This window comes from Castor canadensis, chromosome 5, assembly GCF_047511655.1.
Source record: "Castor canadensis chromosome 5, mCasCan1.hap1v2, whole genome shotgun sequence".
Taxonomy (NCBI): domain Eukaryota; kingdom Metazoa; phylum Chordata; class Mammalia; order Rodentia; family Castoridae; genus Castor; species Castor canadensis.
This window is the reverse complement of record NC_133390.1, coordinates 156,086,814-156,112,107: the sequence shown is the minus strand read 5'-3', so window position 1 is coordinate 156,112,107 and position 25,294 is coordinate 156,086,814. Positions and strand designations below refer to the sequence as shown.

The following is a 25,294-nucleotide window of genomic DNA, read 5'->3' as shown; positions in this document are numbered from 1 at the left end:
TTGAGTTATACCTAGAGCCTGTTTTATACACTACATTGATATTTTATGTTGAACAAAGGTGCCCTCTTTGAGAAAGAGTTTTGATCACATTTAAAACCCTTCCAAGATTTTTGTTGTTTTTAAAAAATTTTTAGTATTGTGGTTAGTGGAAGTTTTGTCTTTAAGCTTTCTTGCTTTTTTAGAGAGATACATACTGAATTGAAATCAGATTGGCAGAGAACTGATTGTAGAAGCTGAGTGATGGTTTCATTTTATCATCCTGTCTACTTTTTCTTTTTGAAAAGGGGAGTCTTGCTAAGTTGAGCCCAGCTGGTCTCAAACTCTGGAAACTCAGTCTTCTAAGTACTAAGTACTGTGATTACAGGTGTATACTACAGTACCCCTCATCTGTCTACCTTTTTTTTTTTTTGTGGGACTAGGGTTTGAACTCAGGACTTCGCATGTATAAGGCAGGTGCTACTGCTTGAACTTTTGGAGAGACAGAGTCTTAGGAATTATTTGCCTGGACTGACCTTGAACTGAGATCCTCCTGATCTCAGCCTCCCAAGGTAGGATTATAGGCATAAGCCACCGGTACCCGGCCAATATGTTTTATTGGCCACTTGTATTTCTTCCACAGCCAGTTCTGTCTCCATATGCTTTTGATCCTGGTCCTCTCCAGCTTAACGGACAAAGTCAGAGATGGTTAGCAACCCTAGTGCAGTTGCTACAAGGTAGTGCTGATGCTGTGTTGTCATTTTTCTCTCATAGTATAATAACTGGCCAAAGAGACTTTGGGAGAGTCCCAACTACTTCTTATGGGAGGATTTCCCACCACCACTACTACACACACACACATTTTAACTTTTTATTTTCTTGGAACAGTAGTGGGAATTTTATATTCATGTGATTCAAAATTCAAAAAATAGAGTACCTGCCTAGCAAGTGTGAGGCCCTGAGTTCAAACTCCAGTGCTGCCAAAAAAAATTCAAAAAGAACAAATATCTTCCTCTTACCCTATCTCCAGCCACCCATTTCCCTTCCTGGGAACTTAAGACTCTCAAACATATATATATTTTCTTTCTTTCTTTTTTTTATTTTTTTGGAGGCACTGGGGTTTGAACTCAGGGCCTCATACTCGCTAGGCAGGTGCTCTTACCACTTGAGCCATTCCACCAGCCCATTCCCCCTCTTTTTACACAAATGGTTGTGTGCTGTAACTTCATTTTCTCACTTGAAAGTATCTCTTGAGATCATTCTGTATGAGTCTGTAAAGAGCATTCTCATTCTTTTTATTTTATCAGTGCTAGAGATTGAACCCAAGGGCTTTTGCATGCTAGACAAGTGCTTTACCACTGAGCTACATCCCCAGCTCTGTTATTTTTTTAATAGCTGCATAATATTCCATGCAGAGTACTGTCCTATAACTTTATTTAACCGGTTCCTATTGGTAGGTGCTAGTTATATAAGTGATACTCAACGACAGCCCTGTGTGTTTGTCATTTGGCCTGTGTGTGAATACAGTATGACTATGGAGGATATAGATCACTGTAAATGGAATTGCTAAGTCAAAAGATGATTTTATCAAGCATTGCCAGCCTGTAACAGTGGCACCAGTTTACAGGAGCATCTTTTTCTCTCTACCCCTTCCTGGTGAGGTTTGGTACAATTTATTGAGTGTTTTCTAGTACCAGGCCCTGTACACAAAATAACGCTTTCAAGTTAAATTATTATCAAGTGAAATTGCTACTGTATGCCAACCACAGGCATACAGCCACCCAACAAGGAAGACTTTTAGACTAAGAAACTAAAGCTCAGAAGGGTTAAATAGTGTGCCATGGTCACTGGTCCTGCTAATAAGGGGCAGAGAGCTAGGATTAAACCCAGATTAATCCTCTTAATACCTGTGCTCTTAAAAAGCACCCTAGACTCCTCTCAGGAAGAATAACAAGCATGTGGTCTTAGAGCTCCATACAGATGTCAGGCTCAAGAGAAGGTAACTGACCACAAAAACACACAGCCAGGGAGTTCCTGGGAGGAACCCACATATGTCAGAACTGTGGTTTGTACTGAATTGTCTGCCTTCTTCTTACAGAAAGTTTCCAAGTCTAATTAGCGTTCTGTCGAGGATTTTTTTTTCCATCCAGAGCTCTGGTTGCTATGGGGAGCCTCTCTTGGCCATCAGGGGTCTCTAGGGATGACCATCTATGATTAATACACTAATGACAATTAGTAATTAATGACAATTAGTATATAATGGCTAATGCCTGCCTGCCATGTTCATGATACTGTAGGTATACTGTGTAGTATTTTTAATCTGCACTACAATCCTACTTGGGAAGCAAGTTTATTTTTTAGTAGTTGTTTATGGTGCTGGGATTGAACCCTGGTCCTTGCCCGTGCTAGGTGAGCATACATACCACTGAGCTCCATCCACCTCAACCTGGAAAATGTGTTATTGTCCTCCTTGTCTAGACTAGAAAGCTGAAAGTCAAACCAGTTAAATAGTAGTCCTAAAGTCAAGTATTAATAAGGACAGTTCCTATTCAATGTGTTGGACTCAGAAACCCTCATCACTCACAGTGGTGTCTGTGGGCTTCCCTTGGCTCTTTCTGCCCCTTGCTCTTGGCGGCAGAGGCACCTCTTAATCCCTGATTAAGAGGGACTTGGTACTTGTACCAGGGTAGCCAAAGAATGGGCTGCCTGAGGATTGGTGTGGGTGATTGTCACATTTGGCCTGTACTAGTACTACTGCAGCAAAGACCCATTTCTGAGGCATGCAACTGCCTCTGTGGGTACCTGTCGTGTGCTCACTACTCAGTGGAAGAGAAATGTAAATTATAGGTGTAGCTCTCAACAGCTTTGATCATGAGACTGGAAGTGCCAGAGTACATGGGAAAGACCACAGCGTAAGGAATAGGCCCTTTGGGAGGCCAGGGCTATGCTGTCATATCAGGTGAACAACATGACGGAGGCATAACAGTGCCAGAGGCTTCCTGCAGTCCTTGTGTCCATGTACTTTGGGTCTTCAGTTTATATAGAAAGTGAGGTGCCTCCTAGAGGAGAAGGGACTTTCCTAGGGCCACAGTTAATTAATAATTGGCAGTGCTGGGGCTGAGGATGTACCTCAGTACAAGAGCACTTGCCTAGCATGTACAAGGTCCTGGGTTTGATTCCTAACACTGGAAAGAGAGTGAGGTGGGGGAGGCACTGCAGGTATTAAAACTGTCTCTAATGAACCAAGAAAGCTTCCTTTTCCCTTACACTCCACTGCTCCCTTAAGGAGAACAAAAGGCCCAGGGAAGGATTACAGGGCTTTGGAACTGGAGATGGGGTTTTAGAGATCATTGGACCATCCTCCACACTTGCAGATTACAAAAGTGAGGCCCTCAGTGCTTAACCGAGACAACCACAGCTAGGTACTCGACACGGAGCAGTAGAAAACCCCTATCTCCTGACCCAGGTTCTTTCACAACACTACGAAGAACTTTCAAGTTGCAGGTTTTTTTCCTGTCAGAAACTAAACCCTTACTTCAAGTGCCAGTGGTTTACAAGAAGACCAACTGTTTTAATTAGGGGAGCTTGTTTCCAAATGAATCGTTTCTCTTCTCTTGTCTCTCTCTCTCTCTCTCTCTCTCTCTCTCTCTCTCTCTCTCTCTCTCTCTCTCTCTCTCTCTCTTTCCCTCCCTCCTCTCTCCTCTGTCTTCTCTGTCCTTTCTTTCCTTCTCTCCCCTTCCTTCCTCCCTCTCCCTCTCTCATTCTGGATAAGAAATAATATACTAGAAGAAGAAAAAAGCTGTAGTGGAGGACCTTGGTAGAAAAAAGGATTATAGTCTCAAGTCTGGAGAGGTTCCCAAAACCAGAAAATACTTTGGAGGCCAACCCTCTGGCTGGTCCCAGCCAGCTTCTCACTGTCCTGCCCTACTCTCAGCAGGCCTTCAGAAGGCACAGACTTCCCTGAACCAGCTGCATCTGGTGAACACCAACAGAAATCCCTGGTATTTTTCTTTCATGCAACCAACCGTGGAGATTTAGGTCAAGCACTACTGGCCTGACAGTTAGAGCAGCTCTGACTTCACCCCCTGCACCTGTAGTCATGTTTGCTGAGCTCCATGGGGACAGGAAAGGGATGGTCTCCTCTAAAGAAGGATCACATTTTCAAGGGCCACTGTGGGTGGAACTGGCTAGAACCAGGAGGGTGTTGGAAGAGACCGTCTGGAATCTGGGAACTGGGAGGGTACCTCTGCCCTGGCTAGACTGGTAGCTAGATTGTCAGTGCTTCTGTTCAGCTTAGATCCATCATCACTGATAGAGGAGACTGGGGAGGTCCCATCCTCCCTCTAGGCTCAGCTGGGTCCCCAGACCTGCACCTGAACCTCCTTGCCTGTCTGGTGTTTACGGGATTAAAGCTGCTCCCCTTTGGGACTTAGCCTGTTTTCATTTCAGCTCTCAGCTGGCTGGTCTCCATGGACCTCACCTACAGGTTTGTGCATGCCTGTCTCCCACAATTTGCAGAGCCCCTCGAGGCCCCTCCAGCCTGGCACACTCCTCTTTTGCCTTTGTTCTCTTTAGCAGAAATGCCAGCTCTGTGCCTGGCACAAGGGAAGGCTTTTCTGGTCCTCAGGCAGGTGCTATGGGCCCAGCTCAGCCACAGCTTCCCTAAGACTCAGTCTCTTTGCACTCTGGGGGTCGGGGGGGGGGGGGGAGGCGGCAGGGCTATGGTTCCAAGGCTGTACGTTTGTTTTGTTGTTGGTTGGTTTGTTTGTTTGTTTGTTTTGTTGGTGCTACTGAGTTTGAACTCAGGGCTTTGTGCTCAAGGCTGTCCACTTATATATCACCTAAAAGTTACCTTGAAGAGCACAACTGATCTTGGTCCAACACCTTTCCAGAGGAGGTACATGAGGCCCATGAAAGACAAAAGCTCAGGTCAGTGAGCCAATGAAAGTCCAGCACAGCCTGAGCTTTCTCCTTCCCCGGACCTCACCTGTCTCCTCTGGAAAGGTATTGATCAAGATCAGTTGTGCTCTTCAAGATAACTTATAGGTGATTTACAAATGGACAGCTTTTATTTTAATAGTCAGTGTAATGTATTTATTCTATGTTGATTTCTGTTGCAAATGATACTCGTTTTCTATTTATAGTAGTAATAAGTTGCCTTTTCATTTAATTTATTCACTTACCTAATCCTAAGTTTCTACTGTATGCTAAGTGCCATTCCAGCGACTGGGGACACCTGTCTTCCTGGGGTTCACATGCCAAGAAGGTAGAGGGTGATGGGTGGAGGGCTAAGCAGCCTTTGGCATTTACCTTTTTGTTTTCTTTTCTTTCTTTCTTTCACTGGAGATTGAACACAGGACCTCCCACATGCTAGGAAAGTGCTGTACCACTGACCCCTAGCCCTGGTGTTTGTCTTTTTTTTTTTTTTTTTTTGGTGGGACTGGGGTTTGAACTCAGGACTTTGTACTCACAAAGCAAGCATTCTATTGCTTGCTGGAGCAACGCCTCCAGTTCATTTTGCTCTGGTTATTTTGGAGATGGGGGTCTCACAAACTATTTGCTTGGGCTGGCCTCCAACCACCATCCGATCTCAGCCTCCCAATCTTAGCTCCCAAGTAGCTAAGATTATAAGTGACCAGTGCCTGACCCTGGCATTTGCCTTAAAGGCCTCTGAGGTAGGGCATATGAGAGTTCTGCATAGCCTTAGGAAGCAAACTATAAAACAGTCTGGAAAGGACAGTCCAGACAGAGGTAACCAAAGTGAGAAGGATATGCTTGGTATGTTTGATGAAGAGCACATAAGATGACCCCGCCTAGAACAGTGAGCAGGCGAGAAAGTGGTACAAATGGTTTGTGCGAGCCATGTTGTGATGCTTTGACTCCTCCTCTGGGTGAGGTGGGTAGATAGTGGGAGTTCTGAGCAGACAGGAACTTTCTTTGCTGATCCTGGCTACTGTGTGGTGAAGGGACTGTGGACTAGGTAAGAAGCTGGAGCCCAGTAAGGAGGCTGCTATAAGAATACTGGCAAGAAATGATGTTGACTTGGACCCAGTGACAGCAGTGGAGGTGGTGAGCAGTGATGGCTTCTGAATACATTTGGACATAGATCCACTGGTTCATACCGACAAAGGAGAGATAGAGGATTTAAGGGTGACTCCAGGCTTTGGGTTTCAGCTACCATTTACTAAAAAGGAAAAAGATTTTGAGAGGACTGAAGGTTAAAATGAGAGATTTTTCAGTATGTTCTATTTTTCTTTTTTTGGTGAGACTAAGGGTATTTGAACTCAGGGTTTTGCACTTACAAAGCAGGCACTCTACTACTTTAATCAAAACTCTAGTCTATTTTGCCCTGGTTGTTTTGAAGATTGGCTCTCCCATTTGCCTGGGCTAGCCTTAAACCTTGATCCTCCTGATCTCAGCCTCTCAAGTAGCTAGTATTACAGGCATGAGGTACCAGCAACCCAGCTTTCAACATACTCAATTAAATCAATTGAGTGAGTATAATAGAAAATTGTAGTGTGGATAAGACCAAAACAATGAGGGCTAAAGTTGTAAATGAAGTGGACCAGATAAAGTGTCCATGCCTCCTTCCAGCACTAAAATTCTGCTTTAGTGGTATCAGACCCCCTGGTCTCCTGTTCACATAGATCGGGCACTTGAGGCTCAGCCTAGTACGTCATGGATACAGCAGGAATAATAGGAGAGGAATCCCTTCAACCAGACTCACTTGTTAATTTAGAAGGACTTGGAAAGTTCTTGTGCACATCTGGCTTCCTGGTTTGCCTCATTCACTCCATTCATTCATTCATTCATTCAGTTGACCAGTCACTGTGTGCCTTCTGTCACAAAGGCCCTACACAGCTCTGATGCCCCTTCTCTCCTAGTTCAGAGCAAGGCACTTCCCATCCCCACCCATGCCTGTCTACTCTGTGGCCCTGCACATGCCTGGTGGCAGGTGTGTGTGCTGAAAGTGGGGCAGCCATAGCCTAGGCAGACACCTACCCTCCTTTGTCCCACTGTCTGTATCCAGCACCTGCCTTTCTCTTCTTGCCACCCACCCTTTGGGGCCTGGTCAGCAAAGGGTGAGTGGGGATGAGAGCAGCAGAAATGGTTTTGCCTCTTTCTTGTTCTAGGTCCCCATATTTATCAACTGAAAGAAATCCCTCAAGTTCTTCTTCCTTTGCTTTTTGTAGATTTAAACAGGGCCAGAGAAGCAGGTAACTCCCACAGTCTACATCCAGTTCATTCTTTTACCTGAATGCCTCATCCTGTCTCTGTAGCACCTAAAACATGTTCCTGCCTCAGGGTCTTTGCTCAGATTCTTGCAATGCCTATTCCCTCACTTCATTGCAGGTCTCTAATCAAATGGTACTTCCTCAAGAAGTTTTCCCTGATCACGGGTTCTAATCTTGCCCTCTTCCATGTTTCTCTCTACCCCTTTCTCACAATAATTCTTTTAACATTTATGACCATCTGACACATTTGATTATTGCCTATATGGGCAGAAGCCCATATAGGTTAGAATTTTCATCTGCTACAGTGATTGCTTTATCACACAGCGCCTAGCACATAGCACTTCATAAAGATTTAGTGAATGAATGAGGGTCCAGAGCTAAGCAGGGCAGTGTGTCCGTGCCTTCCTGAAGCTCCACAGGTCAGCCTGCTTCACAAAAAGTCATGTTCCACCTTAGAAAACTCAAGAGAACAGTGCCACTAAAGCTACTTGACATCACTTGTTTCAAAGATACTGACCAGATAGAGGGAGGAGCTCTCTCTCTCTCTGCAAGTGCTGGCCTTCCAGAGCTGGGCTGGGGCAGGAAGTGTCTAAGCACAGAGCAGCTGTCAGCCTACCCTTCCTTTTCCTATCTCTTGGTCACTCAGGAACAAAGAACATGCAGTGTCCCTGTCCTCAAAGTCATCTCTGACTTCCAGGTCCTAAGAGCAGCAGATCCTCAGTAAATACTGGGTGGGAGAAAGGTGATGGGAAGAAGGATTTAGTAAAGTTCCTCTTCATTTACCCCATTGCACTGGCAAATTTAATATGCTTTGCAGACACACCCTCCCCAGTCATTCTTCCCACCCTCAGGCAGAGTCTCATCACTTCTATGAGTCTTAGTTTCCTCATTGGTAACATGGAGACAACACCTACTTGGAAGATTTTGAGAAATCAAGCAGTAAATATTAGCTATGCAAATATTAGCTGTTGTTTTTGTTTATGGCTACAAATAACAGAGGCACTTCTCATGAAGCCCAAATGGAGCTCTTTCGCTATGAAAAAATAACAGATAACATTTATTGATCATTCACCATGCACCATTTAATTCTGCTACTATGCCTGTGAAGTAGGTACAGCTGTTCTCATTGTATGTCCAGAACACTAGGTTCAGGGGTAAAGGGTCTTGCTGCAGGTCCAGCAGCATGGTCCCCCTAGAACTGGGTTTGGAAGCCATTCCAGCTCCAGGATTCAGGAACCTGAGGCCAAGCTTGGTCTTTGTGAGGCTTTTAGGGGTGTCCCTTTACCTTCTTTGGGTCTTGTGTCCCATAATTTCAGGGAGAGGATTAAACTAGACACATGCATGACACAACACTGAAGTTTTGTGAGCTGGGCCTTGTGATAGTGGTGGTGTAGTGCAGTACACCAGTCTGTACTCTGACATTCAGTGTCTGTGAACAGCTCACCTGAGGTGGCCCTACCCTCTTAGCACCATCACTGGCATCAGAGATTTTTCAGTATGTTCTATTTTTCTTTTTTTGGTGAGACTAAGGGTATTTGAACTCAGGGTTTTGCACTTACAAAGCAGGCACTCTACTACTTTAATCAAAACTCTAGTCTATTTTGCCCTGGTTGTTTTGAAGATTGGCTCTCCCATTTGCCTGGGCTAGCCTTAAACCTTGATCCTCCTGATCTCAGCCTCTCAAGTAGCTAGTATTACAGGCATGAGGTACCAGCAACCCAGCTTTCAACATACTCAATTAAATCAATTGAGTGAGTATAATAGAAAATTGTAGTGTGGATAAGACCAAAACAAGGAGGGAAAGAAAGGAAGACTAAAGGAACTGGAATGTGGGTAATGCAAGCCCCAGTCTCGGACTTAGGTCTGTGTGAGTTTTTGGTGACTTGGGGATGGGACCGATGAGCATTCATACCTTGTAGGAGGAGGAGAGCAGGAGGGAAGGGTATTGCAGGGATTTGCACCCATCCCCAAATCCTCCAGAGCTTGGCTTCTGCTGTGGAATTCCAAACATTTCCGATCAGATAAAGGTAGCTGAAAATACCCAGGACTTGTCTGAACTAGTTGGAGGCAGTGCTGGGATGAAGAGATCACAGTTCCTCACTTCACAAAGACCTGACCACTCTAAGGACATGTGCCTAACCACTCTGAGAACATGTGCCCTCTGTCCTCCCCCCTCCCCATTCCTGCAGTCTTAAAGACAAAGTGCAGTGGGCTTTGAGGTAGAGGAAGATCAGACCCTTTTGTAGTCTGATTACTTACACAGTGATTACTGAATTTTCTGAGTACTGCTGAGAGAAAACTCAGGTATCACACATTTGTTCCCATGTGTGTTAACTTTCATCTTACTCCTCCTCTAGCTGTATCCTTGATGGGAGCCCTGTGAGTTGATCTTCATTTTAGAGATGTTCCTCTAAACTGTTGCCTGTTCCAGGCAAACTAGTGATGGAGCTGAGAAATGAAACCCACACCCACAGACTGTAGGCCCATGCTCTTCCTCCCCAGTAGCCAGCACTGAGCAGCCCCAGAAGAATGAGTCTGCCTGGCTTTGGCGGAAAGGGGAGGAAGAAGCTGCTTTGAACCATGGCACACTTGGAGACAAAAACTCCAGAAAAAAACAGAATCTTAGGGAGAGGATTGACCCTAGTCTTTGAAGGTTGTTACCCAAGTCCCTCATGCCCATTGCCTCAGCACAGTATAGAAGATATCTTTTCCAGAGCTTTCTCATAAGCTTCCTGTCTCCCTTCCTGAGCCTGGGCTGGAAGTGTCACTAGATGAGGGATGAGGGGGTTCCCTTTGCTTCCTAGTTTTGTGTAGTCACAAGTACTTGAGATCCACAAGTGAAAGCATTTCAAGGAGTCTCACAAGGTGGAAGTTTTAGCAAGGATTTATTTTATTATATCAGGATATAGTAGGGAAAGTGGGGCGGGGGATAGAGAAACACCAACTACTCTCCACCAGGAAATGGGACAGAAGACTCAAAATGGTGGTTCTTTTACTTTGAGGTAGGAGAATGCGTGTGGTGATGTTATCTATCAACCCCTAGTCATTAGACAATGGATCTGGGTGCCCAAGATGGGAGCTGTTTATTATTTTAAAACATGGACATGTGATCTAGGCCCGCCCAAACACAGGGACAATAGGTGAGTTTTAGGACTTTCTTTTGCAAGACATCCCTTCCATATTTGTGTCTCTACCCAGTCAAGGAGCCTTGCAGCTTCTTAACATCTCAAGGGGGAAGGCAGATGCAGACAGCCCCTTTATGTCTCCCTATTCTTATAACTTAACATCTAAAAGGTGGTGGGAGGGAGATAACTACTCTTGGATTTTTTGTTTGTTCGATTTTTTTTTGTTGTTGTTGTTATCTTTTTAATTTTTTGGTTTCTTCTTCCTGGTTGTAATGTCAGAGTCTGAGACTCTGACCCTTTTAGTATTTATTAGTTTTAATTTCCCTATCTCCTCATCTGTCTATCCTGCTTCAGAAGGACTTGGTATGTGGGAAAGCAGATTTCCTTTCCCAATTGCCTGGTGTCTTAGCCTCCTGGTAGTTTTGTTAGGCAATGAGGATGGGATGAAGAATGCCTTTTTTTTCTTCAGCACCTTCTCTGGGGGAAAGAGCACATGAGCAAATGGGGCAAAGTGAGCAGCTGGTCTCCTTAACAAAGTGACCTGTGGATTGAGCCCTAAGAGAGAAATAAGAGATAACTGGGTAGAGGGACCAGCATGGGCAAGTGTCCTGGCGCTGAACAGAACATGACATTTGAGGGGTGAAGCAGCCTAGGTGGTCCTAGGTGAAGCTGAGGAAACCTGGCAGGGAAGGGTAAGACTCCAAATGAACCTGGCCTAGTAAGAACAGTTGTAGTAGCTGACATTTATTAAGTTTCCTAAAGTGCTTGCACAGTTCCAAGAGCTTTATATGGATTACTGTTGACTCCTCAAGTATTCTTTTGAATTTAGGTCATTTTTGTCCCATTTTGCAGGTGAAATCCAATGCTAAACATCTTAGTCCAGTCGCCAGACTTACTCATTACCTTCCTACTGTGCTCTGGCACCCAGCTTTGTGGGGACATAAGTCAGCCTGTCCTGCGCTGGTTCAAGTGGTAGAGCACCTGTCCTCATCCAGATAGCACCTCCATCTTACAAGGGAAGAAACTGACACGTGGAGAGGAGCAGGACCTGGCCTGGGCAAGGCTGACAAAGTTGCTTCTACCCATCTGTGTTGCCTTCTTGGGCAGCTCTTGACAGACTTGCAGGAGAGCAGCAAAGGAGAGAGGACCAGAGCTGATGCCAGCAAGAGGGAGAGAGAAAGAGGTTCCCTAACTGGGACCCATTTCCCAGTGGAGCTGTCCAGAGGTAGGATGCTCCATCAGGAGGAGGGAGCTCCGCATGGAACGCTCTAGAGATGGCTCTGAACTCCCACCAATGTGGCCACCTGCAGGGAGACAGTTGCAGTGTTAGCAGGCTGCCTTTGGCACTCTGCCTTTCTGAACTCCATGTGTGAAATGGGAGTATTAGGGTCAGTATCTAATGGATAGGCTGTGGAGCCAGGCTGTTGGAATTCTAATGCCACCACTGATGCACAGTGTGACCTTGGGGGAACCTTACCTCTGCTTCTGTATCCTTGTTTGTAACATGGAAAGTGAGTGCAGCACTTACTCATCAGGTTGTTGTGAGCACTATGTGTGCTCACACATGAAGCATGTTTTGTTGTTATGAGGACTTAATTAATTTTATCGTCTTTACAATGTATACGTGTATATACATTGTTTGGGCCACCACACCTCCCCCCCTTCACACACACACACATGAAGCACTTGCTTAGTGAATACCAGCTGTCATTGTCACGGGTGCGAGATGTCATGGGGGAATCCACAGACATGCTAGAGGGTTCTTGCTCCCAGAACACTCTCAAGAATAGAAGACTGGAGCACCAGAGTTACAGGCAAGGAAAGAAACTTTATTGATAGAGAAAGGCTGAGTGCTGGAATGGGGATATATATATATATATATATATACATATATATATATGACTTCTGCCCTAACTTAAAGAACAGTTCGTAGTGGAATCCCATAGGTCATGCCTGGGCCTCCTGTACCTCTTGGTCCTCTGGCCGAGCTGGTTTCTCCACTTCTGCCAGGTTGTGGGGGCTTCCACATTCCTAAGATGTCATGGGGTTGATTTATGTTATGGGACTGCTACATCATGTTGCCAGCACTCTCAGGGCAGGTAGTCACAAGCCCCATCGAGCATCTCTGCCCAGTAAGTGCCTGTGTGTCCTCTTCCTGGGCCCAAGCCTGGCGGCCTAGTTCTGAGCTAGGGAGATGAGGGCCTTTCTCTCACTGCTGGGCCTGATAGCTCTCTCAGTTCCCCGGTGGAGGTGTTATCTCCTCCGAGCACAACCACTTCCTCCTTCTGAGAAATGAGCACATCTGTCAGCCTGCTTCTTAGAACTAATGGGGCCGTGGGGGTGGGTGGTGGAGGCTGGCAGCTGACAGGCAGAGTTGAAGGAAGAGGAACATGAAGTGTACTCTGAGAGTGCCTTGAAAGATTCACTGAATCCCAGATGATGGCCTCGGCCCCTCAAGAACCCCTTCCCCCTTTAGCCAATAACCCCAAGGTCAGGTTGCTTCCTTTACCAAGTGCTTTTGCCACTTCTTCCCCCCCCCCATTTCACCACCACTGCCCTATGAGGTCAAGGCAGGAGAAACTGAGGCTCCAAAGTTAAAAGGCTTGCTATGGTGCCCACAGCAGGCCCAGCTGGACTGAGGCGTGGGCCCCAGCACAGACTGGCCACTCATCTCCTTGTCCCTGCCCAATGAGCTATTTCTCTGAACTCCTGGCTTATGTTCCCCAGGGCAGAGGAGAAAGGCTTGTTCCTTTCACATCAAGGAGGCCAACATCTGCCCTAGGAAAGCCAAGGGAAGTGTATTCCAACCACAAACCTCACTTCCCTGCAACTCCCTTCCAAGGGAGCGATAAAGCCTCTGGTTGCTCCACCCCGTCCCTGCCATCTCCTATGGCTCTCCAAACAAAGCCTTGTTTGTCTACTCAATAGGCATTGATCAGCTTTGCCCTCAGAGAAACTGAGGCCAGGAGCAGAAAGTGACTCTGCAAGTGACTCATTCAGGCCATGACAAAGCCAGAGTAAGGTACAGACCTGATGTCACTAGCACTTTCCCTGGCTACAAGGAGCCCCTTCCTCTCCTCCACCTACCTCTTTCCTGAAATAACCAAGCAGGAAGGAAGCAGTGGGCCCAGACCTGGTGGGCCCCAGTCAACCAAGAGGAAGGAAGAGCTGTCTGGCACAAGAACTTGTTCCCCACTGAAGCCAGGAACAGAAGGTTTCACTTTCCCTCCTGGTTTTCGTCATATCCTTTCCCTGTGACACCTCTCAACCTGGGCAGAGCTCATTCATTCAGCTCCTAGCCTAGCCTCTAGCCACTTTACCCTCCTAGAAGGGCTGAGGGCCATGGTGTTGGTCCAGAATATGGGGATTGCTGCCAAACATACTGGGACTTAAAACTGGCTTCCCCACTTAACCTGTTTGGCCAGGTCTCTTGGTTGCCCTTAGCCTCCATTTACCTGAGCTCACAAAATGAGAACCTTCTTTAATCACCAAAGTGCTGGCACTTGGCTCAGGATGGGAGCTGGAAAAGTTCTGTTCTTTGAAATTTAGGAAGGGCACTGAGCCAGACTATTGGTGTGGACATCCCAGCCAGGCCACCAGCTTGCTATGTGACCTTGAGCCCACAGATGTGGCCTCAGAGCCATCAGCTGAGTATGATGGTACCACCATCAGCTGTGGTGCTACCCACTGAGGCACATGGGGCACTTGATGAGCTGACCTTCAGAAAGAGCAGAGGGTCTCTCAGGTCGGTACTCAGGCATTGACAGCCACCACTGGAGAGGTCAGGATTGCTGTGGGAACAGGTAGTAGGGACTGAGATTGCAAGATAGGACATCAGAATGAGTAACAGCTAGAACTCAGACAAATCCCAGCACATCACTGCCTAGGTAGGGATCTTAAGTAAACTGGGACCTCCACTTCCACATTTGTAAAATGGACTGTTAAGAAATGCTATGAGGATTCCATCAAAGTATTCATGTGTGTGTCCACAACAGATTTTTTTAGAATAATACCTGCTATGTTCAAGTTCTACAGGTACAGGTAACAAAGACACACATTCTAGTGGGGAAGACAGGACACACAGTAATGTCAAGTTAGTATGACTGTACATGTCATAAAGTGAATTAGATTAGTGCCTGACACAGGTAAATATTTAAATATTAAAAAAAGATCATAACAGTTATTTAACAGTTATTTTATTCTTATTGTTTATCAAGTGAGGATACTATAGACTAGAGAGGTAAAGTAACTTGCTCAAAGTCACACTGCAAGGAAGAAGCATAAAGGTGTGGAGGTGAGAGAGAAAAAGGATGAAAATTGGAAGATGGACCAGGTTTAGCAGAGGCTGGTTTTGTTGTTTTGGGGTGTTTTTTGTTTATTTGTTTGTTTGTGTCGGGGGGGGCAGTGTTGGGAATGGAACCAAGGGCCTCACACATGCTAGGCAGGTACTCTACCACTGAGCTACACCCCCAAGCCCTTGGAGCATGTTCTTTTTTACCTAAGATATTTTCAGCCTTTTTTTTTTTTTTTCTTTTTTGGGCAGTACTGGGGTTTGAACTTAGGGCCTTCATCTTGAGCCACTCCACCAGCCCTATTTTTGTGGAGGATTTTTTGAGATAGGGTCTCGCAAACTGCTCACCCAGCTGGTTTCGAACTGCAGTCCTCCCAATGTCTGCCTCCTGAGTAGCTAGGTTTATGGGCGTGAGCCACCGGCACCTGGCTTGATATTGTCATCCTTGAATGTCCTCTGCCACTTTGTCATTCAGGTCTCAGCTCACAGCTCTCTTAGTCATCAGAGACTTTCTTGACTGTTCCACCTCTACCAGGCCCCCAGATATTCTATTACCTCTACTGACTTTCTTCAGAATTCCATCATCCCAAATTATCTTGTTTTTTCTTGTGATCTTTTCTCTGCTTCCTGCTAGAACAGTGTTTCTCGACCTTTTTTTTTTTTTTTCTTATCAGTATCCCCTCAGGAGGCTTTTTAGACTTTTTGTACTAATTGCCCTCCCATGAAATTGGAATAGCACAGCATATCTTATGTGCTGTGGCCCTGTGGAGAGCCACAGATGACTGTAATGTCTACGACGTTTTACTTCACTGCACTGAGCCTCTCTCACCGCCATGAGAGTGAACCAGAACTAAGAGACTCCATTGGAAGCCTATTCACTGCTGTATCTCCAATGCTGGATTGGGAGCTTCGTGGGTACTCAATAAATATTTGTGTTATGAATGAAAGTCTAGGGCTTTGGGGAGTACAGAGGAGACATTCATCCCAGAGTTAGAGGAGAGGCAAGTGGAGAAGAGAACATTCTATAGTGGAGTCTTGTTAGTGACTGAGGAAGAGAGATGTGGGAAGAGTGAACAGTTAGAGGACACTGTGGGCAAAGGCACAAGCAGTCTAGACTGTGTGTGTGGGGCCCTTCCATGTGTGTGGCCAGGACTATTGGAGGTTCTGAAGTGTTGGAGGAAGGACCATAAAAGTGGTTCCAGCCTGGACCTCTCCTGGGGACCTGGTCAGGAGACCCAGGGTCTTAATGTAGGCTCTGCCACAAACCTGCTGTGGGAAACTTCAGAATGGGCAAGTGGGTTGCTGACTTGTGGAATTTGCCTAGCTAGGAGTCATCGCTCTTCTAGTGGTCATTAGCTATCGCTTGTCCCCAGTGTTCCTAAAACCCCAGGGCAGTAGTCAGCTCCAAAAACTCCCACTTTACTGTAACCCAAGTTGAGGATACAGATAGGCCATCCACCCTGGGTCTCCTCAGAGCCTCCGTGACTTCAGAGACCTCCTTGAACCCTACCCTCACCTTGTCCCCTGCCCATTATGATGGGTCTAGCTGAAATCAGTAGAAGCCACCCGGAGAGCAGCAAGGGTTTATCTCTGCTTTTCCAGACTAGGGCTGCTCTGCAATCCTGTTTATTTATCCAGAGCAGCCGCCCGCTGAGAAAATGGCTGTGTTTGTTTCCAAGTGTGTCGTGTGAACCAGGGGCTAAATATACCCACACCACTGCCTCTCCAGCCCCCACCCTGGAACAGCATGCCCTAATCTCCCTCTCTGCAAAAGCAGTCCCAGAATCCAGTCCAATCCCTTCTCCCCTCCCAGGAGAAGGAGCTCTGAAGTAGAGATTGTCCTGGCAGGAACACACCACATGTGGGGTATAGAGCTGGTCAGTACCTTGTTCTCTGTGGCACCAAAATGAGAACACTCCCTCCACCCTGGAGTGATGCTCCGGGACAGTGAATGCTTTGTGCCCTTGCCGAGACAGGGCCTGTTTACTCCAGCTCAGCCCCAGAGCTGAAAGTTTCCTGTGGGAGCCCAGCCTGTCCCACTTTGGCTACAACCCGTGTCCCTGCTTCCTTGTGGGACGTTTGACCCTTTGGGATAATCAGGGCCTCTGGCCATGGCTTGACTTCTCCTGTGCTCCCCACAGTCCAGAGCTATCCCCTATCACACATAGTAAGTCTTTCTGTAACGCCACCTCGACTTACTTCACTTGAGAGTAGAAAAATTAAACCTCTCTTAAGAGTTTTTTTAGTTGGTACAGTGACTCAAGTGGCAGAATGCCTGCCTGGCAAGTATGAGGCCCCAAGTTCAAGATTTAGTACAGCCAAAAAAGAAAACACTTTGGGGCTGGCAGAGTGGCTCAAGCAAGCCAGAGGCCCTGAGTTGAATCTTTAGTAGTACCACCCCTGCAAAAAAAAAAAAAAAATCATTTAGCCAGGAGGCAGAGATCAGGAGGATCACAGTTTGAGGCCAGTCCCAATTGCAAGACACTATCTTGAAAATACTCATCACACACAAAAAGTTTTTTTAATCTGCCAAGACTGACAGAGACCAGCCAGGAAGAAAGGGAGACAGGGAGGCACAGCCAGCCATTGGCCTCCTCTACCCAGAACCATGGCTCCACTTCACCCCTGCTTCCACATTCATTTTCTGTAAAACCCTTTCAGCACTGCTGAAGTAGTGTTCTCTGTGATCTGCTCAGGGTGGAACCCAGTACATGTGGTTCCATGCTGAACCACAGCCCCAGCACCTGCACTCACTGTGAAACTCTGCAGGTCTGCTGTCCAGTCCTGTCACTGCTGTCTGTTAGCTACAGTAAGCCTCAGACATCTTATCTGTGAAGTGGGGGCACACACCTCTATCTCTGAGGACTCTGACGGAGGGGACGTGCAGTAACAGTGCCTGCACTGTTGCTTAGTGGACTTGCAATACATTTGAGCTGTGTGTACCATCATGTGTTGCTTAACAACTAGGACACAAACAGAGATGTGTCATTCAGCCATTTTGTTGTTTCATGAACATCACAGAGTGTACTTGACAAACAGGGTAGCACAAGAGAAACTGATGCAATCCAAAGAGGCAGTAAACACTTGGCATCTGAGGCTGCTACCAGTCCAACACAGCCAGTGTATGGTGAGTATTTTTTACGTGAGAAGAAGTACACGCTAAAATAACGATTAAAAAGTATGGTATGCAAATATATAAACCAGTAACATAGATGTTCATTATCATTAATTGTTACGTACTGTATGCAATTGTGTGTGCTTTGGGGTTTTATTTGCTTATATTTGCATTTATTTTATGCTGAATTTATTCCCGTGCCATAAATTTTTGTTTCTTCTGGGATATCTTTTTCCTCTGTGCAACCTTCTCTTCTGGTAGGAGCAATTTGTTCCTTTTCAGAGAGGATCATCTCCGTATAACTGAACTCTGTAAGTACAGCAGAGCATCCTGGGTACTCTGTTCCCCTGGATATGTTTGGTGATCAGAGAATCTTCATCTAAACTCTTAAGTTCAGCATTACTCTGCATGTTCAAGCTTGTGCAGCAAAAATTTAGCTGTCTTTTTGGGCCATCGACCCTGTGTCGAGTCCCACTGTTTGGCCTGGGCACATCTATCAACTCCACTGTTTTTTGTTTTTTTTGTTTTTTATTAGGACTGGGGTTTAAACTCAGGGCTTTGCACTTAGAAAGCAGGCCATCTACCTCTTGAGCCATGTCTCTAGTCCATTTTGCTCTGATTATTTTGGAGATGGGGGTCTTGCTAACTATTTGCCAGGCTGGCCTCGAACTTTGATCCTTTTGATCTCAGCCTCCCAAGGAGCTAGGATTACAGGTGTGAATCATCGGGCCCAGCCCTACATTGCTTCTTTAAAGTGACATCTTTCAGATACTTAACGACTTTTCATAATGTACACCAAATATATGTACCTTTGATGGCTTGGGAAGTTTCATGGAAATTCTTAAAAGTGAACATGAAGATTTGAACCTCATGATTTGCATGATTTTGTGGGGTTTTCAGTCAAGAGAGTAGTGAGCCATTTTCACAGGTTTCCTCAGGCCACTTACAGGAAGAGGATGGCCTGTGCTTCACTTCCATACAGCTGGCAGCCCAGTAGGTTTGTTTACACCATCATCATCACAAACTCGTGAGAGTGCATCGCACTGGAACATTACAAGAGCTACAGTTTCACTAGGCTAGGGGATAGGAAGTTTTCCGCTCCATTTCAATGTTATGGGAGCACTGTTGTATCTGTGTGTTGACTGAAATGTTGTTAGGCAACACAAGCCCATTGAGCACCAAGCCTGTGCCAGACCTAGTTCTCTGGATATTGGGTATGTAGGAATAAGACAGAATTTTTGCTATCATCCAGACACACCTAGTAAAGGAGACAAATCCCAACAAAACAAAGTACACAGTCTGGGTATGAAGAGCCAGGCAGAATGATATATGTCTATAATCCCAGCACTCAGGAGACTGAGGCAGGAGAATCACAAGTTCTAGGGCAGCCTGGGCTATATAGAGAATTCAAGGCCAGCCTGATCAATATAATAAGACCCAGTCTTAAAAAAAGGGGTGAGGGTGGGGGGGAGAAAAGTGCTAAGAAGAAAAATAAGACAAGGTTAGGGGGTAGGCAGAGAGATGAGTACAGTTTTAGATATTGTGTCAGGAGGATCACCAGAGGCCTCGTGACTGAAAGTGTGGGCAGAGAGAACTAGGCTCGATAGTCTGCTGGCTATGGGAAGGAGTGGGGACTTTATTCCAGATGTGAGGGAAGCCTTGAGAAGGTTGAGAGCTTGGAGAGACTGGATTAGATGTGTGTGCATGGAGGGGCTTTCCCTATCTGCTTGCCTGTTACAGCTCCTTTTCCCCAACTAGATAGTGAACTCTACAGAAAGTGCCATGGTTCATGGCTCAATGCTATATCCCTAATGACTTAATAAATGTTGAAGATTCTTTTGATCCAGTCTCAGTTCAGGGTACATGTCACTCTGCTAGGTAGCAAGAATACAAAAATAAATGACACTGCTTTCTAAGTGCAGGGAGAGCTGATGGAGGACTGTAAGCACAGGTGTGCCATGAGCTGATGTCTAATTTTAGAAATCTCTGGGTGGTGCGTGGCCTGAGAGGGTCATCAGACTGGAAGTGGACCAGGCAGGTATCCTAAGTGAGCACACCAATGGGTGGGACCTGGAGAGGGCAGACCCTGTCTGAGTGTGCTGCTGCCATTCAGCCAGTTGGAGACATAGACCCTACAGAGGCAAGAGCATGGGCTCTGGAGCCAGCCAGTGATCCATTCACTTTACAGACACACTGAGCACTTATTTCTAGTGGCCAGACACCAGGTTTGGGTTCTGGTTCCTCTGCTGACCAAGCTTGGTGCCCAGATGAGGTGACTTTGATCCATTTCCTTGGCCCTGAGAGCTTCAGCTTTCTGATCTGTACATGGAGAAAGAGCCCATTGCGGCCCTGCTGGGAGGATTAGAGGATGAAGTAGACTGGAAGCTTACTCACAGAAGGGTGCTCCTAGCCTCCTGCTTCTGGTCCCACAGGCTGGCTGCCCTGGGCTGAGTAATTGAGCCCACAGCCCCTCCTTTCCCATGTCATATGCTTCCCTCCTGACTGAGCTTCAAGGCTGCGGGCTGTTGCTCACCTCTTCCTCGGCCCAGACAACTCTGGGGTGGGGAGCAGCAATGGGTCTTCTCAATCCTGTGTCCCAAATCTTCATTCTTATTACTTCAGCTCTGCCCTGCTCTTCCCATTCACCAGGCAGGCTGCCCTGGCCAGAGACCCCACTAGAGGGAAAACCAGCCTCTGCCTAAAAGTTCCAAGACCCACTACCCTGAACCACTCCTCCCTCCCTCTAGCATAGCAGTGGAAAGGCTGGCAGGAGGCTGCACATGGTCTGTTTCATGCTCTCCCCTGCTCCCTCATCTCCCCCATCCCTCTTCTCCTGAAGTCCACCCAGCCACCTGGGCTTCTGTCAGTTCCTGTCTTTTCCCTTATTGGGTTCTAGAGTGAGTCCCACTCCTGGCTGTCTGATCCAGGTCCTGTGTATTTAGTAGTAAGCTGAGTTGATTGTTCTCAATTGACAGTCAAGAAGGGCAACCCTTAACCTTTTTTCTAGCCCAGAGTGGGCACTGATGACTATAGTTTTCCAAAACACCAGGACTGTCATCATATGCTCCTTTTCTCCTACCCAGACCTGTAATTGTCAAGAGGATTTACATGGTGTCTTCCCTTGTTTCTCCCTGCAGGACACTTTTGTGGAACTCTATGGAAACAATGCAGCAGCCGAGAGCCGGAAGGGCCAGGAGCGCTTCAACCGCTGGTTCCTGACAGGCATGACTGTGGCTGGCGTGGTTCTGCTGGGCTCGCTCTTCAGTCGGAAATGACCAGACACTGACCACCCACTCACCCTCCCACCTCCTACTCTGCCCCCACATCTCTCCATCCAGCCACCATTGCTACCAGGAGAATCACTACATGCAACCCATGCCCACCCCCCACCCCATCACAGGGTTGGGCTTTGACCTGGTCCCCTGCAATTAGTTTCCTAGAATCTACCATGCTTCTGTGAGAGCCACATTCCCCACACCTCAGTTCTCTTGGCCTCAAAATTAACAAAGTTTCCCCCAAATCTGGCCCATAGAGGTTGGCAGGGATGGGGGGGTGGGGCAGGAGGACCCTGCCTGATTGGTAGAATTGGTATTACCCCCGAACCTCCTGAGAATGTTTTCCTGCCAGGGGGCTGAAGTTTGTGGAACCTTTTCCCCAGAAAGAGACTAGATTGCCTTTGTTTTGATGTTTGTGGCCTCAGAATTGATCATTTCCCATCCCCTTCTGGACCTGGGCCCCACCTCCTTCCATTTCAACCCCCAAGAGCCATTTAAAGGCCACTTTTGACTAATTAGGCATTCAGGTGCTTGGGATAGAGAAGCAAGGACCAGGACTTCTTCCCCACCTCTAGCCTGGCTACAGTCCTCACTCCTAGTCTGAATGTTCTCCAGAGGCCTCTGGCTAGAGGCCAGCCCCAGGAGGGAGGGGGCCATAGCTGCAGGAAGCACCCAATGCTAAAACTAGGGTGGCCCTTACAGTTTAGCACCACCCTAGTCCCTTCCCCGCCTCTCCCCTGGCTCCTATGACCATGACTGAAGGACCAACAGGGCCCAAGACAGGTGCCCCAGAGCTGTTTATGGCCTCAGCTGCCTCACTTTCTGCAAGGAAATGAGCCTGTGGCATCTTTGCCTTGGACTCATGGGGCCCAGGAGCAGAGGATCCAGCCCAGAAGTGAAGGGGAGCTATAGGGAGCAGCTGTGGGAACCCTGGGGTCTTCCCTACCTCAGGCAGGAAGGGCAGGTAGGAGAGCCTGGTGCACATGGTGGAGGGGCCTGTCCTCTCCAGCCAGGCAGACTTGTGCTGTACCCCTGATCAGCCTGGACAGCCAGGCTGCCAAGGTCAGAGTGGCCTGGCCAGGAGACCTTCAGGCCTCCCTCTCTCCTTTGCTCTACCCTTGGCCTGTCTCATCCCTGGGGGTTCTAGCCCAGCTCTGGCCGCCCCGGGCTCTCTGCTGTACATATTCAAGACTAGTTTTTATTCCTTGTGAAGATGATATACTATTTTTGTTAAGCGTGTCTGTATTTATGTGTGAGGAGCTGCTGGCTTGCTGTGCGCGTGCACGTGGAGAGCTGGTGCCCGGAGACTGATGGCCTAATGCTCCCTCCCCTACTCTGGCCCGGGCTGGCCAGGGGGGGTCCTGGCTCCTGAGGGGCACCTGTCCCTCCCCTGCCCCTTCCCCCCCACACACTTGTTCCAGCTCTTTGAAATAGTCTGTGTGAAGGTGAAAGTGCAGTTCGGTAATAAACTGTGTTGACTCAGTGAACAGCAAGCCTGGGTTCTGTGTGCTCCATGATGGGAAGGGAGAAGCTGCTTGTGGGTGGGGGAGGGGCAGGGGATGGCATCTGGGGGCCTCACCAAATCCTGTCTCCCCCTTCCCCCTAATTTCTTCATCTGCACATGGGCAGGAGTTTGAGTTGAACACCTACTGTGTACTGGATACCGGCTGGCCCTCAGCGGTGACATCTAGACTAGAACTGACAGGCTAGAATGACATTCTAGACTGTCTAGAGATGGTCAAATAGCCCTTTGCAAATGTTTACTGGGCTCTGCTGCCTGTGCAGAGCCCTAGGCACTGAGGGTCCTGCAGCAAACAAAGCCATTGCATTTTTGGAGCATCCATTCTATTGAGGGGAGGGAGAGACAGACACAGCCCTAGCTGCTAATAGGCCTTCCATGAGGACCTGTTGCAGTTTTCTGGCAAGACATGAAGGACTTCAGGGAGGAAGTAAGAAGCAGTGGTTCTTGAGGTAACTCAGTCGTCAGAAATCAAATGAATTAGAGATAGCTCTAGAGAAAAAACAAAGAGTTTTGGAATGGTGAAGCATCATAAGTACAGGAACTAAATACGAGATGAAGCATGTATCTGAAGCCATGCAGCCCAAGATGCTCATAGGGAGTACTCCACCATTTAACTTGGGTTCTGAGCTTGTCTGGAAGGCAGGAAGCAGGGAGGGCTCCCTGAATGAAGCAACACAGGAAGGAGGGCCTGAAGGATTCATGAGTGAAGGAAGGGAATTCAGGGCTCAAGAGTCTGGCTCAAGTGGTAGTGTCTGCCTAGCAAGCTAGCAAGCACAAGACCCAGAGTTAAGTCCCAATGCCACCAAAAATAAATGTTGATGTGTCAGCATGGCCAAGGGCCTGGGTTCAATACCAGGCACTAATAAAGAGCAACAGTGACACCCATGCGATGCTGGATTCCCCAGCTCCAGGCTGAAGGAAAGCTGGCGTGTCTGGCACCAAGGAAGCCTGGACTTAAATGCCAGAGAGGTGTGACATGAGGGCAGTGAGGGAGAGATGGCCCTTCAGAGGGAACGTTCTGGAGGGCAGGAGAGTGGAGCCGCCAAGACCAGTGAGAAAGCTGGATCTGAGGGTGGGCAGGCAAGGTGTGCAGGGTCACCATGAGTCCTGTGACGTTAGACAACTCACTCCACCCGTGCCCCAGCCTTCTCCTCTACAAAATGGGCATGATAACCCAGGCGACGGTGGCTCACGCCTGTATGCCTAGCTACCCAGTAGGCAGAGATCAGGAGGATCGCGGTTCGGACCCTATCTCAGAAAAAACAAAAAAATCACAAAAAAGGGCTAGTGGAGTGGCTCAAAGTGAAGGCCTGTGTTCAAACCTCAGAACCAAAAAAAAAAAAAAAAAAAGTGGCGGGGCATGATGGTGGCACCTCTCCGGAGAGTGGTCGGGATTGAATACCGCGACCCAGTGGAGGTGGGGGGCCCGGCCCACCCCGCCCGCGCAGGCGTTGCTCCGAGTGACACGTGGCTGCCGCGCAGATCGCCCCACCCGCTTTCAGGCGCGGGCCTGACTGCCCCCTGGTGGCCACATGGTGCGACCTGAAAGCCGCAAACCAAAGCGCTGTACCTCAGTGCCCACGACCTCTGTCTCCCGCCCAGTGTCCTCCAGACTCGCTCACCAGAAAGACATCTACACTTCCAGCCCTTGGGTACCGGGTTCAAAGCTTTCTCCCGCTCTCCTGCGATCAGTCACCGTTCTCGGTTCAAGAGCAAAGCCTCCAGCTTTGCCACCCACCTGTCTCCTGCCCTCTACCATAGCCCGTTCAAGTCCCCTCTTTCAGAAACATCTTTTCACAAACAAGGTAAACACAAAATAGATTTGATCCTCCATCTACTTTTTTTTTTTTTTTTATAACACAAATGGTTTTGTTGTTGAAACAACCCAGGCTGGCTTCAATCTTCCATCCTCCATCAGCCTCCTGGTGGGATTACAAGTATATGGCAGGATGCCTGATTTAACACGAATAGTTAACACACTTTGCTGTGCTATTTCCACGTATATATAATGAACCTTGTAGAAGTTTCCGTAATACATAAATTTCTATGTACTCATTGGGCAGCTTCAGCCACTATCCCCTTGTAACAGCTCCATTCTTTTTTTCTAGCTCTGTAGTATTCCACAGCAAATTTTTTTTTTTGCGGTACTGGGGTTTGAACTCATGGCCCACACCTTGAAACACTCAACCAGCCCTTTTTTGTTTTGATGGGTTTTTTTTCTCAAGTACTATTTGCCTGGGCTGGCTTTGAACTGTGAACCTCCTGATCTCTGCCTCCTGAGTAGCTAGGATTACAGGCGTGAGCCACCGGTGCCCAGTTTTCCACAAAATTTTTAACCAGACCTCTAGCTGAGCCCAACCTTATACCTATCATCACACACATCACACATACATAAATTATTGAAATTGCACACAGAAAAAGCTGGAAGGGGTTTGGGACTGTCTATGTGGGCCTTGGGGAAAAACTCATTCCATTTCTACATATTACATATGATGGTGAAAGAAATGAATAAAACATTTCATAAGATGCCAGACGCCTGTGGCTCACACCTGTAATTGTAGCTACTCAGGAGGTGGAAATCAGGAAGATCACTGTTCTAAGGCAGGCCCTGGCAAATAGTTCCCGAGACCCTATCAGGAAAAAAGCCATCATCAAAGAAGAGCTGGCAGAGTGACTCAAGTAGTAGAGCACCTGCTTATCAAGCATGAGGCCCTGAGTTCAAACTCCAGTGCTGCCAAAAAAAAAAAAAATCAAT

The 25,294-nt window shown here is 47.3% G+C and overlaps 1 protein-coding gene across 4 annotated transcripts in view; it reads left to right on the top strand.

The window, feature by feature from the left end:
* Bcl2l1 (BCL2 like 1) overlaps positions 1-22,510 on the top strand; it is a 50,731-nt gene extending 28,221 nt beyond the window's left edge. For all 4 annotated transcript variants that reach the window (XM_074074515.1, XM_074074516.1, XM_020171966.2 and 1 more), the window contains exon 3: positions 20,880-22,510. In XM_074074515.1, the coding sequence (XP_073930616.1) occupies positions 20,880-21,017 (138 nt within the window). In that variant the 3' untranslated portion in view covers positions 21,018-22,510. The remainder of the gene's footprint in view (positions 1-20,879) is intronic.
* Positions 22,511-25,294: the final 2,784 nt, after the last annotated feature.